The sequence below is a fragment of the Anarrhichthys ocellatus genome, unplaced genomic scaffold, assembly GCF_004355925.1.
Source record: "Anarrhichthys ocellatus isolate YVR2014 unplaced genomic scaffold, GSC_Weel_1.0 scaffold26, whole genome shotgun sequence".
Taxonomy (NCBI): domain Eukaryota; kingdom Metazoa; phylum Chordata; class Actinopteri; order Perciformes; family Anarhichadidae; genus Anarrhichthys; species Anarrhichthys ocellatus.
In genome coordinates this window covers 1,086,099-1,100,506 of record NW_022280056.1, presented here as the reverse complement: position 1 = coordinate 1,100,506, position 14,408 = coordinate 1,086,099, and the positions used below count along the sequence as shown (strand labels likewise).

The following is a 14,408-nucleotide window of genomic DNA, read 5'->3' as shown; positions in this document are numbered from 1 at the left end:
ATTTTGCATTTCATTTGAAACAGCAGCTGATAGAATGTTTTCTGTCATAAACAATAAGATAAGCTAGCACAGAAGTTAATGGCAGACTGATGAATTAATACATAACTGCAGGATATAATAGAGGATGGCTTTTATTATCTCTCTCTGTGTGGAGACCATTAGTTTGTTTGTGTTCTGCTGGTGTATCCGCTTATTTTGGGAGAACTGGTAATAATAATTGGCAGCAATGTGTGCTAAGATATGAAAATTAACTAAATTAGGACTGCAAACACATATTTGTTTATTGTTTTCTAAATTATTTGATGGACTGGTCAATAGAATAGTGATAAATGCCCATCAGAATATCACATTGCATGTTTTGTATGACCAATAGTCCAAAACCAGAATATATTAAATTTAAAATCACATAAAACAGAGAAGCAGCAAATCATCACGTCGACTTTTGACGAGATAATGGAAAAGGTATCAACACACGTTCAATTAAACTTACAATAAGCAACACGTTGCAGACGATGACGCGAGTTGCTCGTTGTTCCTAAAAGTTTCGAACTTTCCGACAGCACTTGAAGGCAGCGTGCGTTAGCTAGCGGGCTAGCTTAGCATTTCGGGCGGCTACGTGTAACTTCGCCCTCTTGTTCTGCTCAATGCACGAAGCAACGGTGGCCTCTGACTCAACGCAGACTACGCGGACATAGACCGGTACACATGGACGTCAGTGAGTGCGTTTTGTCGGCGGGCAGAGCCGTGCTGGACGTGGTGGAGCGGGAGTGGCAGCCGCTGTCTCCGGGCGAGCTGGAGCAGAGGCTGGACCAGGCGGTGGAGGAGATCCTGGAGGCTGAGCTCATAGCGCAATTTAAAACTCAGCCTCCCCCAACTATAGTCGTGCATTTACCGCAGAGTCAAGCGAGTGTGGAGCCCCAAGTTTTACAGACATGCATCAGACCCCCCGAGGAAGAGACACCAGAGTCCCGAGAACCGCTGGAGACCGTTGACGGTGCAGCAGTCAAGGTATCGGTCTGTTAAATGGATAACTGTTGTTAGAATAAGTTTACAGATTAACATCATTTTACTTGTGCACAGAAACACGTCTAGGATGATCTCAAGTGTTTTCCTTTGTACTGGTGGATTTGTCTAAAGAGTGAATGTATTAAAGAATAACATTCAATAACACAACAAATCTCCCAAAGTTAGAACTTCACTAAGATACCTACAGGGTGGGCAGATATACAAATTTCCCAATGCTTTTTCTAGCTGCCCTTGTTCTGAATAAATAATCATGCCATGAAATATGGCCTGCTGAGAGATGCTCTTTGTATCCATGATGAGGTTTCACCTGAAATACCAGCTGAATCTGCTGACTGGACTTTTCTTTCTCCCATCAGTGCATCACAGACCTGCTTCAAAACTCTCAATCCAGGGCTCGAATGGCGGGACGGGCTCGCCTGTCCCTGTCCCACACCGTCCTGCTGTCCCTCACGCTGCTCTCTGAGCGGGTCAGCTACCGCTCGGTGTCCCGCCGCTTCCACCTGGAGAAAGGAAACATCCACAGGATCTTCTTCTCTTTCTGCGAGCGCCTCAACACGCTGGAAGAGAAGCAAATCAGGTGGCCAGTCGGTGGGTTAAACCTCAGTGTAGTTTGTAGGACATGATCAGGGTTTTGAAGTGATAATGATGGGGGGGCTTTTCCTCTCTGTTCTCCAGGCAGGGAGGCTGTGGAAGCCCTCTTCCCACTGTGCAGTCCAGAGAAGGAGCAGGAGGAGCAGCAAGGTGTCCCTGTGGTCCTGGGAGTGTTGGGACACACCCGCATCCCGATCCGCCTGCCAATAGGGAAACACGATGTGGAGAGCGCAGGGCCTGAAGTGAAGAGGCTGAAGAAGGAGGCCCATCCCGACTCCTGGCTAAACCTGCAGCTCGCATGTGACCGTAAAGGCCGCTTCCTACACTGCAGAATCAGTAAAGGATCAGACGTGGACAGAGGCGGCGCTCTGAGGGACAAACTCAAACAGCATCCTGAACTGATGCCCTCTGACTCCTGCCTCCTGGCCAGAGCCGGCTACCCGCTCACCGCTCACATTTTAACTCCATACTCAGGAAGTCACGGACCAAGAGAGGAGCTCTTCAACAAGACGCTAGAGGAGCATTGTCACATCCTGGATCAGGCTGTCGCCAACCTGAAAGCCAGGTTCAAAAGGCTCAGGTATCTAGATATCGGAAACTACGAGCGAGCCAGAGCTGTTGTGCTGACTGCCTGTGTGTTGCACAATGTGTTTTTGGACATGGGACAGGTGGTTCAAGGGGACGTTGAGGAAGAAGAAGCCATAACCCGAGAGGGGGAGTTGGAGATGGATGACGAGGGCGTGCACAGACGTGACGCCGTCTCAGATTTGTTGTTTAAAATGTTTGATTCTGGAAGCGTGTGACGTGAGGATGTCTGGTGGGAAACGGCTCCTTGATATAAAGGTTTATCTGAACAGAATCTCTACTTTCTGGGTCTCTCAATACGACGGATAGGTTTGTCTTTAAAGCTTTTACACTGTGGGAATTATCAGTTTTCCACAGTAAATCTGGGCAATGCATAGTTATTACTGTAGTTAACCACAATAGAGATGACAAATTATATTTTCCAAAACATTATCACCTCTTGTTACATTTTACAAATAGAAAAAAATAAATGTAATCACACAAAACAGACCGTAGGACTGTAGATGTATGTTAAAGCCAGTGTATTTCTAGTGGTCCTCTTCATCGGAGTAGAAGTACCATGTAATGTAACGACCAATATAACCTGTGAGTCTGTAATACAGCACAATAAAGCACATGGGTAAGGAACACTAATAATAACCACTGAAAAGTCTTAATACATGAGTGAGAGTCTGTCCAGGATCTTGTAATCCATGGGGTGACAAAAAGAACATGCGACGAATTGCGAGAAAATAAGTAAATGAAGGGGCAATGAATTAAGTTATTTTTCTTTAAGTTTTTTCACCCAAATGTATTTTGAAAGTGATGACCGGAAGTGAGTGTTTGCTATTATGTCTACCTTGATGCAAGTGTGACAATTTCCGGGTTAAATAAATCTCCAGACCAACAAAACTTTAAACTTTCTTTTAAAAAGTATCGGCAGTATTGATGTTACTGTTATCTGTAATAATCTCACTAAAAACGAGTTGAATATGAATATATATATTATACTGATATTTAAACTGTTACATGCGGGAAAAAAAGTTGCAGTTCCTCACTGTGACCACTGGAGGGCAGTGAACACACGTCAACCGTCCAAATCCGTCAGGCCCTGGCGTCAAGACAGACGCACTACCATAACAATATATCCGGTAAAAGTTTCAAAATAAAAGTAAAGTGTTTCTGTGCAAAACTACGGTAGTATTTATTGCAGGATTGTTTATTGGAAAACATTACAAAGTGAAGTTGTGCATACAAACAGTGTATATTATTAATACACTAATGGTACAAGTGTCTCAATGAATAGTTAATGATAGCTTTTGGGAATGATTATAAATATAAATGTCTGCGTTATTTTCACTGAAAAATTTGTGTTTTAGTCTAACTGACTTCCTTTCATCATTTCCGTTTAATTTTGTCTAATCTTGCATAACTTTATGATATAAAGAACTGGTGCAGTGATGGTGGGGGCCTGTATATTCTTATTTGTGAGTCATATTTTAGTTTTTCTTGCTCTCCAACATCAGCCGACCGTAATTCACTCTTTGCAGGCGGTATAAAAATAAGTGATGATTACATCCATTGGAGCATCAACAGAAAAGGACAACTTTCATGTGATCTGCTTGCAGTATAAACAAAAGATGACCAGGGTATGATTAGTGAGTGTGTGTCGGGTTTAAGTTCAGACCGGCCAAACTAATCCCTGTAACAGTTAAAACTGTGCCAACATGACCAACCTTAAAAACATTTATAACAAACGCACTCAAACAGTTCTCCTCGTGCATGATGATAAAAGTTTTTGGTAACAGAAAACCGCATCTCTTCTGGCCTAATGTCCCTCCTTTGACATCTGTGTGCTGTTCTTCTGAGCCAGGCTGGAGATGGCCTGGGCCAGGTTGTTGATGGCCTCTATCTTCCTCTCCTCCAGGGCTTTCTGCTGGGCCCACATGTTCATCTTCCTCTCTTGCAGCTCCATGTACAGCTGTAGGACGTCCTGTGGAGGCCTGGCCGTGGAGCAGGGAGCAGCTGTTGTAGGAGGGTTAGGGAGGATGGGGGTGAACCTCTTGCTGGCTATGGCCTTGCCCACTCTGGTCCCGCTGAGCTTCGCCCTTCGCTGGGCTTCAATCTCCTCCCTGCTCTTACCCAGGGTCTCGTTCATGGCCTTGAAGAACTCCCAGTGGACGCTGGAGGCCCCCAGCCTCTTGGCCCTCTCGGAGTTCTTCCTGTATGTGGCCAGCATGTTTCTCCACTTGAGGTCACACTCGTAGGCCTTCACGGTGACATCGGTGACCTCCGACTCTCTCAGTTTGGCGTTCACTTTCTCTGCCACCGTCTCCCAGAGTTTCTTCTTCTTGCACACCGGCTGATCAAAAGCCGGGTCCATTTCTAGTCTGGTGTTGACAAGGTGCCATGTGGCCTGCAGTGTCCATATGAACTCTAGAGAGGAGAACAAAGGTGTATCATGTCATTGGTTGTTAAATTATATTGCATTGAACCTATTACCTGTTTTTTTTAAGCGTCTTAATTTTTTTGATATTACATCAATATGAGGTAATAAGACGACATTTAGTTGCCGTTAAAGTAACATGCGAGTCACGGTTTATGACTATAATCACTGCAATAGGCAGAGACTGCGCACTCATCGGGCCCTCCTCGCTTCACGCGCTGACTGGATGAAACCTGTTTAACTTCATGATGTAGTCTACTAACCTGCTTTACTTCTATCCGTGTCCACGCTGCACACAACCGTTTCCTTTTCTTCCACTTCAGTACTTTGGATCACAATTGTCTCGATTACCTCCATGATGTTAAGATAATAACTGTTAAAGTTGTTTTTTTTTTATTAGCTGTGCGTCTCTAGCGAGGAATTTAACAACATATCAGAGGCACCGATGCCTTTTCTCGCATCGAGTAAAACGATGACTATAACAACGTTGCTAAGCAGCTTGGGACGTGTAGTCCGTTCTCGTTGTTACAACCGGGCGTTTGAGTACTCTGGTGTACCAGATGAACTACAATCCCTAAACGCTGCGAATTGATCAAGACAAGCGGCTATTTATCGCTGCCACGGGGAATTGTAGTTCTTTAAAGGAAATAAGTGTACTGGGGGAGGTGACAGGAAGCGATATTTAAACTACAACTCCCAGCGTATATCTCACCGGCCCACCTCTTCACTCCCTGCTCCCTCCCTCAACCGCCCCTGTTTTGTTGTTTGGCTAAAGATGGCGTTAGCGGCTAACACAGGCGATTGCATTTTGTTCCACAAAAAGTATTCGGCCAGTGGTAACAAAACATTGATCCATTAGAGCTTTAATCCGCCACTTGATGTGTGAAAATATGTTCCATTGAGATAATACACGTCTACCACGTAGAATAACGGTTGTTCGGCCTTCTCACGATGTGAGGCCTGTTTTTTAGGGAGTGGACCGAAGCTGTTGGAACTCCATCTCCCATCAGCGAGCGCGGCGTCAGGTGGTACAACTTTCCTTTTTCATGGTATCTGTAGTTTTCTGATCACACCAGAATGTTTGTTGTTTTGCGGAAACTTTGAAAAAAAACAACTATGTGAATGAACTCATGAAGAGCACATAATAACCAGTTGAGTAAAGAAGCTAACTATTTAAAGTGAATGGACATGATGTTTAAATCCTCGGTGTGTCACTGTAAGCGTCCAGTGATGCTCCACAGAGTGATTCATATCCGTCTCTACTGAGAAGAGGACAATTAAGATAATTGAACCAGCAGCCTGTCAGGCAAAGGGGACCATGGCTGCATCACCTGTGCAAGGTGACGGGAAACAATGTCGAGCCCCCTCTCGAGAGGGTCACCCATCCTCTCCAGAGGCTTCTCTGACCTGGTGCTTGGCTCACCTCTCTAAACCTGGACCAGGGACTGAACACCAGGGGCATGGCAGGGCTGACTCCGGCGGTGCCAGAGATGGGGACAAGAGGTCCAGGGTCTCTCAGTGGCGAGCCTTGGTTGCTATCCGGACGCAGCACATCAAGGGGGACAAGGCTGGCATTGCCCGGTTCAGAACTCAAGGTGGTCTCCGGCCCCTGTTGGACTTGCTCAAAAACCCCGAGTGCTCCAGGAAGACCCTGGACCTAGCTCTGAGCATCTTAGCAAACTGCTGCACGGAGCTACAGACACGCATACAGGTGAGACAAAATGAATAATAGAGAAGATAGTGGAAGCTCTATTTATTAAACCACCCATTAAAACGTTTAATGAAATGTCTGCCACTACAGGTCCGTAAGCTTGATGGGATCAATATTGTCGGTAAGTGATCACTTACATTTAGAATAATTACTTTTTTAAACTTTTGCCGCAATCTTTGGCATTTTCACAATTCATTGCATGTAATCTCTAAACTATTCTTGACCGTCCAGTGGAGATCCTGAAGGAGAATATGGCTCTGGAGACGGTCCAGAACCGAGCAGCCCGGGCTTTGGGAAACTTGGCCATGGACCCAGAGAGCTCCGCACTCATCCACTCTGCTGGTAAGTCCTAAATGTCGAACGTTATTTAACATTTTCACAATTTATTACTTATTTGAGATGCAGCTTGAAAGCTACTTGAAGGGAAAATTCTACATATTTGTAGTAGTTTGTATGTCACACTTCTAAATGAACTATGTCTATATAAGAGTTATCAATACTAGACAGACACTCATACTGGGAAAAATAGGAAATGTCTATTCACATTAAAAATGGTCGCAGAAACTGTTGATATGATCTGTGAAATGTTTTTGTGTAGCTGTATCGTTATAAAACCATCCTCTTTTCTTCTTCCAGGTGGTGTTCCTCTCCTCCTCCTGTGTGTGTCTCTTTCTTCGGGCCCGTCCTCCCCCACTGCTGCTCCGCCCAAAGAGCCCTGTCCAAAACTGGAGTGCGCTCAGTCGGCTGCTCGGGCTCTGCTCTACCTCTCGGACACGCACTCTAACCGCCTGTCGCTGCTCACCCAGGGGACCCTCACGGCTCTCGCCCCGCTCATTGCTCCAGAATACCCCCAGGCGCTGAGGCGGGCGGCGCTCAAGGCCCTCCACGAGCTGACCTGGGGCTGCGGTGTCGAATGTGCCAGGGAGGTGTCCCGGTCCGGAGTCCTCGCTCAGCTTGGCGCCATGGCGTCGGGGCAGAGTGGTAAACCTTTTGAGGAGCTGGCGCTGAAAACCCTGGCCAACATGTGCTCCCAGGGCTGCCTTCGCCCTTTCGTGGGGTCCCTGGGGGTCATTCAGAAGTTCACAGAGGAGGTCAAGAGGGACCCCCTGAAGTCTGGAGTCTTCCTCAAGGCGCTGTGCTTGTGCTGCAAGGAGGCGGTCAACCGCGCCAAGGTGAAGGAGAGCAGTGGATTGGAGGTGCTGATTGGCTTCCTGGCTGCCCATCAGAGTAATCCCCTCTCCCGACTAGCCATCCTGGCCTGTGTGGACTTTGTTTTTGATGAATCTGCCATGGAGCAGCTGCATGAGTTGGGGCTGGTCCCTCTGCTGGTCGCACGACTGGTTGAGCTCTCCAGAGGCGAGGAACAATCTGCCGAGAAGATGGATGTGAGCCTCTCCTCTAGCATGTCTCCCTCCGAGCTCCTGCCCTCCTCGTGTTATGACTCCTTTGACTTTCCTCCTCCTCCTGAGGGCTGCAAGAAGGAGGAAGCAGGTCTTTGTTCATCGAGCTTTTTAAGTCTCAGGTATGGACAATTAAAAGCACCGGTTTATCTATTTTCTCTGTGAATTTTATTCCACTAGTTTCTATTGTTTATCTACATGTGTTTTGCTCTCTCTTCAGGTCCTGGTTGGTGTCTGAGGGACTGATCTCTTCAGAGGGGGACCTGCTGGACTCCTCTGGTGCTGAAGGAGAATGGGGGAATCTTCAGATCCCAACGGCTCCATCCCCTCAAACTTCCTCTCCAAACCCCGATTCCTATTCCTCTCTTAAAAACTCTTCTCCATCCAACCCTACTGCCTCTTCCTCTTCCAAAAAAGCTGCTCAGCCTTCCCCCGTGTCCTCTTCGGCCCAGCCCCAACTGTCATCCTCATGTAAAAGCACTGATCCGCCTCCCTCTAGTCCTCCACCTTGCACCGTGCTCACACCGCAAACCCAGCCCAGTTCTTCCACCGTCTCCTCTCCCACTAAAACAACCCACTCACCAGTCTCTCCCTCAAAGTTCTCCTCCCCTCACAGAAGGAGGCAGCGTACTCATTCAGCAGCTTGTTTGACTAAAGTCACTCTTGATACCCCTCCGTCAGTGCCCCGCCAGAACGCTTACCACCACCCCTACCACCCCGAACCCTGGACGCCCGAGTCGCCCATCCTGCTGCTGCTGTCGCGCTTCTCCCACGCCACCGACCCGTCGGCCGCTCTGATCAGCTCGGGAGTCATGTCCGGCTTGCTCTACTACCTCACCCAGCACCAGGACCCGAGCAGCAGGTGCTTCCGGATGCTCTGCCGGCTGAGCTGCAACCCGAACTGTTTGCAGGCGCTGGTCCGAACCGGCTCGGTCGCGCTGATTCGTCACCATCTGTGCCAGAGAGGGGGAGGGTTTGAGGGACAAGAGAGACAGACGGACCGAGTGAAAGCCAAAGTTAAACAACTCGGTGAGATAAAGATTCTTCATCTGCAACACAGTAACTTTAGAAAATATGTTTGACCCTTCAACCTTTTTACCATTGCCTTATAAAGGTTAAAGATAATTCACACTATATTAATGTTGTATTGTTAGTAGATTATTTAAATCATTGAGATGAATTCTTTTGAGGAGGGATGCGACTATCAAACTTTCCGGTCCAGATACCGTAAACTAGGATCTCAGCCTTCAGCTGCTACAGAGCTGATACAATTGCTCTTGATCTTAAATATTTACTGTGGATCAGTCACATCTGGCCGATGGCCTTAATGAGGTCGGTATCTGGGCCGGTACAGATCGGTGCGTCCGTACTTCTGACGTAAATAACACTCGAGAGCCAAGCTTTCATACAAGAGCATTTTATAACTGTGCGCTGACTGTCTCTGCAGGTTTTACTCTTCTTAGTAATCTGCGCGTCCAGTGTGAGTCTGGATTCGGCTCTGGGGTTGTTGCCCACGTGATGCTGTCGGGCTCTGAGTCCGACAAGATGAACTGTGCGTTGTCTCTGCCGTTAATCAGCAGGTGAGTAGTAGATACATGTGAATATGAGTTCAGCAACGATAAGAGTCTGTAAGTCTAATGACTGGAATATCATAAGATTATAGAAATTGTCTTATTTGTTGGGCTGCTAATCTGGTTAACAAGTGATCATATTTGGTCTTTAGTAACCTTCTTTTTCTCCAACAGCAACAAGTCCTTGTTGAAGAAGCTTCTTTTGGACAGCGGCGGGCTGCTCTTGGCTCTGCGGCCTCTTGGCTGCGATGACGATGATGAGGATGAAGACCAGCCCACTGAAGGTGGGAAGTTTCTTTCTGATTGGTTAAATTCTTCGCGTTCAGGCCGGACTTCTCAGCTCCACTCGCTGTTCTCCTCCCTACTGATCGGATGCCTGTCCACCCTGACGGTCGGCATCAAAATGGAGCTCGACAAAAAACATCCGAGTCCAGTCGCAACACAGTCGGTCAGTGAAAACGACGAAGTTTCACCCCCTCCCTCGAAAAGGCCTCGGCTCGCCGACGCCTGTCCCTACGGAGTCTCCACCTTTGACCTCCTCTTGTTGCTGGACGACGGGACTCAGGTCCGAGCCAACAGGGAGGCAGTGGCTGGGGGGGAGGGGACAAACAGGGTCGGCTCTGAGTACTTCTGGGCTCTGTTGAGAGGCGGATTTGGAGAAGCTCGGGGTAATGTGGAAGAAGCCATCCGCATCAAAGATGTCAGCACAGGCATGCTGCTGCCGGTGCTGCACTACCTGCATGGATGTCGCCTCACCAAGGACACTGGAAGGACCAGGGAAGGTGATGAAGACGAGAGGAGAGGACCGTGTCCGGTCTTGGACAAATTAGTCCTTGAAGGACTGGGGATGTGCCAAAGAGAGAGAGGGGGTCGCTCAACAGAAGACTTTGCTTTCCAGAAAACCGCTTTAGGCGAGATGATGATTGGAGCTTGCAGATTTTTGGTGACTGAGTTGCAGAGAGAGTTGGAGGCTCTCTGTGTGTCTCTTCTCCTGTCCTGCTCCACCAAGGCTGCTAGTCGAGCTGCATCAGCTTCTGCAGTAGACAGAGCTGAAAAGGCCTCATCTAAAATGGACCATGACTGCACCGAGTCTGCCGAGGAGAACCTGGCTAATCGAACATCCGAGTTAGAGTTGAGTGGTTTTCAGGCGCAGGCAGAAATTCTACCAGGACAGACAAAGAAACCAAACTGTTCCCAGCGCCAGACAGACAGAAACAAAACCTCTGGAACCGTTCAAAAGGCCAGCAGAGGACTCGATACAACTTTGGACCATAAGACAATCAAAAGTGCCACTCCAGCCTCCAGATCAGGCCGTGCATCAGTGGTGGACAAATCACTAGATCCAGAGGAGTTGAGGTTAAGACCAAAGAACTTGAAAAGTTCAGCACAGCGTCTGAAATCAGCAGCTCAGGACTCCCGTTCTTCCTCAGTAGGAGGTGGAGGAGGTGAATCCCTGGCTGCTCTCCTCCCCCGGATGTACTGGTTTTCCCAGCGGTACAGCTACCCGACACTGGGCCGGGCCTGCCTGTCTCTGCTGCTGGGTTGTCAGGACTGTCCTCGGCCCTTCGTGTCCTCCTCCCTTGCTGGGGATTGCCTTCGCAGACTTGCCAGAGAGGCCGACTGTACAGAGACTCTGAAACAGGATCTACTAAGTCTGACCACGGTAGCTCTGAGCTGAACCAGGAGGGAAAGATGGAGTTGAGTTGTTTGTGGCATGAGTTCAGAAGGCGCAGGTTAAGTGGGAGTCGACTGTGGGGCTCATGATCAGCTTCTGGAAGAGTTTCCATTGTATTCGTTTTTATCAAACGTCTGGAAGGTATACGTGCAGGTTACAACAACAGCATGATTACCTGATTAAACCTGCTGTATGAACTGACTGTTGATTTATTTTCACAAACTGGAAGCATAAATTTCAATTTAGTTTTGATGTAATCTGATATAAACTGTAGCCCGTCCCAGCATGACATAATTGTCTTATAATTTACTAATGACATTTGCATTGTGATTTCTTTTTTTTTTTTTTTTTTTTTTTGAAAAAGTCTTGAGATGGATTTATAAATGTCATTAAGCTGGAAGTACTGGAATTATCAGGGTTGGTCTAGTAGCCAGTTGTTTATTTTGTACATAGAGATAATATGGATTAGCAGATATACAATGTATAGATCACAACTGTCCCATATCAACTTATGCCACTGAATATATTGTTGGAACATCACTTTGCTTCTGGTTTCTTCTTGTCGGAGTGTCGGGATGCAGAGCGACCGCAGTAATCAGTCGGTTATATTATTCAATTACACATCGGAGTCAAACAGCCATCGGTTGAACTGTCGTAACATTCGTTAGAGATTCATGGTCTCAAGAGGACGAGCCGTGATGACTTTTCATTTAGTGGGAAATAAGATCTGAGATTCTGACATGAGATGCGTCAGTAAAAAGTAAAAACCCTTCTTATGAATTTTGACACTTTTACGTGGCGTAAAACCGGTGGTTGCTAACAAATGGCTAGATGAGACTACAGTCTGTCAGGGACATTGAATGTTATAAAACCGAACACGGACACGCCTCTACTCACTAGTCTTGTGTTTGAACTCAAGCTCTTGCAAACTATGCTAACTAAAACTTTCGAACTTGTACATTTATGCTCGATGTCACGCTAAGAGGAAAGGCTTTTGTAGAAGAGGTAAGCGCGCAAATTCAAATTACGAGTTTGAAGCGTAGTGGTGGAAACGTGAAGTCATGTGACTGTGGTGTAGTTTGTTTAAAGCTTAACGTAAACTTTCTACTTCTGCAGATTGCATTCACGCCTCAAAAATCATAAAAGTGGTGTTTATTTGTGTAGATTATCTTACTCAGCAAAACGTATAAGTATCATAAACGTTCGATTGCCACAGAGCTTTTTTTCTGCAATAATCTAAAATCCAATTAAAATATTTACAACACTTTATGTGGAGGTAGCCAGTGTGATGCTAACCTGCAGGTTAGCCTACAAAAATACATCATCTCTGTAGCACTCTACACTTTCCTCTTGCCTCTTCTTTTAGTCTTTGAAAGCCCTTATTTGCAGGATATTTGCCGCCCCCTATTGTTGATATCTAAAAAGACACCGTGAGGTCAAAACAAAATAAATGACACAAAGTGGTTTTATTCATGTCTAGGTGGCCCCTCGGTCAGTATAATTAAGCCAAGTACACTGCAGACTGCAGTTTTATACAAGCAGCAAAACACGGCTGATCCTCTCAGTGGTGGGATTCCTCGAAGCCGTCGGGCAGAGCATTGGTGTGATGGTTGTGGAACAGAGAGTGGTTTCCATCGCCCCACGGGAATCTCTGGAAGGAGACATAAAAACAAAGAAAGTCAACAACAGGGGACAAAAACAACTGATATTCATCCCATAATATTACACATCTCGGTGCAGGCGGTTTGAGACTCGCCTTGGTGCGGATACGCAGGTGAGGATATGGCACAAATTCTGGCTGGTCATGGGAGTGTGCCTGCATCTTCATGTAGGCGTTGGCAATGCACACACCAACACCAGGTATGGCCAACACAAAGGTCAGGATCTTCCAGGTTTTCGCTGTGGAAAACAGAATCAGAGGAAGCGCATGACTGAAGCACTGAATACGGCATAGAGGGGAAGGAAGAAATTGAAATGATAGCAGCCGTCTCTCTCGTCTACAGAGTGCGTATCAATCATAAAATAGGACTCCTGATCATTTGCCAAGTAGAATGAATGTGCAGGATGGGTCCCTGCCAGCCTTACAGACATTCACTTCATGTTCAGCACTAGACTCGGAGGGGCAGAAGCTCTGAATCTGGAGGCGTTGATGCATTTTGGTTTGAGAGGAACAGTAAAGACACACTGACCTCCTCCCTCATGGCTTGAATGTGACGCAGCAGCGAGCACCCGTCGAGCAGCCAAGGCAGCTGGAGACACAGACATCTGTAGAGGTGGAGAAAAGAAAGGATTGAGAAACCTTCACAGTTCAGTTCAGTCTTATGCACCAGAAAATATGACACATGTTGGTTCTTCTGTTTATTTCGATGTTAAGGCAGCCTTCACGAGCTTTACACTGAGCCAAAACACAGCAGAACAATGTTGAAATAACGAGATTAACTAAAGAGAACCTGTGCACTGCTATTTCAACATCACACATTTCTCACATGTGAAGTAATGTGCAGAATTAATGAGTCGTTTGTCATATGGCCCCCTACAAACAAACAACAGCAGGCAGTCGAGGCCTACTAGTGTTGTAGTGTGTCAAGTAATTAAAAATAATATAAATACAAGAAAATCAGCCAAAAACTTACTGTTCTTCAGGCAGGCAGTATTCAATATGCTTTAATATCCTCTTATTTATCTGGAAAACTCCACTTTAGTTTTATTTTCTTCTCCTTGCTGCTTGTTTGCCCTTCAGTCTGTCCTGACCTGAACTGAGAGTGTCAGACTCCTCCCTACTTCAATCTGTCCATGCGCCAAGAAACTTAGTTTATATTTGGGCAAGTGCAAAGGCTGATATGTGACGAGGAGGACAGGGGAGGAGGAGTGTGGTGGTGCTGCATACGGCATTCAGCCTGCATTACAAAGAGCAGAGGGCTGATTAATCCATATTAATGGAGGAATCCTGTAGCTTTCATCCTTAGTTTCAGTTAGAGAGCAGTCACTGAAAGCATCTGTGGCTCAGCTGTGCGTCACAGGTGCAACATAATCTCTATTTACATTTTTCAAGTTATTAATCATCTACTATTATAAGTGCTTTTGGTAATCAAGATTAGATGAACACTGATATCCTGAAATATTAAAGCACCTCTGAGGAAAGTCCTGTAGGATTTACATCTTCTGTGCAAAAATTACTTAAATAAAAGTTATATTTACAATTGTAAATAGTGTACATATGTAACACATCTGCTTTCACACATATAATAACTTCTTGTTAAAGTTAAACATTTAATATTCGCATATTTTGTTTTAACAGGAAAAGTTTCTTGTTAGCTGGTTTGTCTTCACCGAAGAATACAATATGTCATTAAAACATCATAATATATGTAAGTTTAATGAGAAAAATAATGAAGTTGAGCAGAAAATCTATTTTTATTTTTAT

The 14,408-nt window shown here is 46.1% G+C and overlaps 4 protein-coding genes across 4 annotated transcripts; 2 read left to right on the top strand and 2 right to left on the bottom strand.

Annotated features, from left to right (window-relative positions):
• The first annotated feature begins 38 nt into the window (after positions 1 to 38).
• Positions 39 to 4,310, top strand: LOC116391589 (uncharacterized). Its single transcript, XM_031862334.1, has 3 exons — positions 39 to 1,008; positions 1,383 to 1,614; positions 1,702 to 4,310. The coding sequence occupies exons 1-3, from the start codon at positions 706 to 708 to the stop codon at positions 2,418 to 2,420; spliced, it is 1,254 nt and encodes a 417-aa protein (XP_031718194.1). The 5' UTR covers positions 39 to 705; the 3' UTR covers positions 2,421 to 4,310.
• Positions 3,212 to 5,107, bottom strand: LOC116391590 (uncharacterized). Its single transcript, XM_031862335.1, has 2 exons — positions 4,891 to 5,107; positions 3,212 to 4,617 (listed from the first exon to the last, which is right to left on the bottom strand). The coding sequence occupies exons 1-2, from the start codon at positions 4,982 to 4,984 to the stop codon at positions 4,010 to 4,012; spliced, it is 702 nt and encodes a 233-aa protein (XP_031718195.1). The 5' UTR covers positions 4,985 to 5,107; the 3' UTR covers positions 3,212 to 4,009.
• A 273-nt stretch (positions 5,108 to 5,380) lies between these two features.
• On the top strand, positions 5,381 to 12,239 carry armc5 (armadillo repeat containing 5). Its single transcript, XM_031862386.1, has 7 exons — positions 5,381 to 6,338; positions 6,429 to 6,459; positions 6,570 to 6,680; positions 6,975 to 7,860; positions 7,959 to 8,767; positions 9,186 to 9,318; positions 9,484 to 12,239. Exons 1-7 carry the CDS (start codon positions 5,946 to 5,948, stop codon positions 10,985 to 10,987), a joined length of 3,867 nt encoding a protein of 1,288 aa, XP_031718246.1. The 5' UTR covers positions 5,381 to 5,945; the 3' UTR covers positions 10,988 to 12,239.
• A 192-nt stretch (positions 12,240 to 12,431) lies between these two features.
• On the bottom strand, positions 12,432 to 13,765 carry cox6a2 (cytochrome c oxidase subunit 6A2). The gene is made up of 4 exons (XM_031862387.1): positions 13,618 to 13,765; positions 13,174 to 13,249; positions 12,741 to 12,883; positions 12,432 to 12,635 (listed from the first exon to the last, which is right to left on the bottom strand). The coding sequence occupies exons 2-4, from the start codon at positions 13,247 to 13,249 to the stop codon at positions 12,546 to 12,548; spliced, it is 309 nt and encodes a 102-aa protein (XP_031718247.1). The 5' UTR covers positions 13,618 to 13,765; the 3' UTR covers positions 12,432 to 12,545.
• Positions 13,766 to 14,408: the final 643 nt, after the last annotated feature.

Excerpts from the sequence above, each read along its gene's own strand:
- LOC116391589 (XM_031862334.1), top strand. The coding sequence starts at position 706 with ATGGACGTCAGTGAGTGCGTTTTGTCGGCGGGCAGAGCCGTGCTGGAC. Across the intron at positions 1,009-1,382 it reads TTGACGGTGCAGCAGTCAAG|TGCATCACAGACCTGCTTCA; the intron begins GTATCGGTCTGT and ends TTCTCCCATCAG. Across the intron at positions 1,615-1,701 it reads GCAAATCAGGTGGCCAGTCG|GCAGGGAGGCTGTGGAAGCC; the intron begins GTGGGTTAAACC and ends TCTGTTCTCCAG.
- LOC116391590 (XM_031862335.1), bottom strand. The coding sequence starts at position 4,984 with ATGGAGGTAATCGAGACAATTGTGATCCAAAGTACTGAAGTGGAAGAA. Across the intron at positions 4,618-4,890 it reads CACGGATAGAAGTAAAGCAG|AGTTCATATGGACACTGCAG; the intron begins GTTAGTAGACTA and ends TCTCCTCTCTAG.
- armc5 (XM_031862386.1), top strand. The coding sequence starts at position 5,946 with ATGGCTGCATCACCTGTGCAAGGTGACGGGAAACAATGTCGAGCCCCC. Across the intron at positions 6,460-6,569 it reads TGATGGGATCAATATTGTCG|TGGAGATCCTGAAGGAGAAT; the intron begins GTAAGTGATCAC and ends TTGACCGTCCAG. Across the intron at positions 8,768-9,185 it reads AGCCAAAGTTAAACAACTCG|GTTTTACTCTTCTTAGTAAT; the intron begins GTGAGATAAAGA and ends CTGTCTCTGCAG.
- cox6a2 (XM_031862387.1), bottom strand. The coding sequence starts at position 13,249 with ATGTCTGTGTCTCCAGCTGCCTTGGCTGCTCGACGGGTGCTCGCTGCT. Across the intron at positions 12,884-13,173 it reads TTCAAGCCATGAGGGAGGAG|CGAAAACCTGGAAGATCCTG; the intron begins GTCAGTGTGTCT and ends TGTTTTCCACAG. Across the intron at positions 12,636-12,740 it reads ACCTGCGTATCCGCACCAAG|AGATTCCCGTGGGGCGATGG; the intron begins GCGAGTCTCAAA and ends GTCTCCTTCCAG.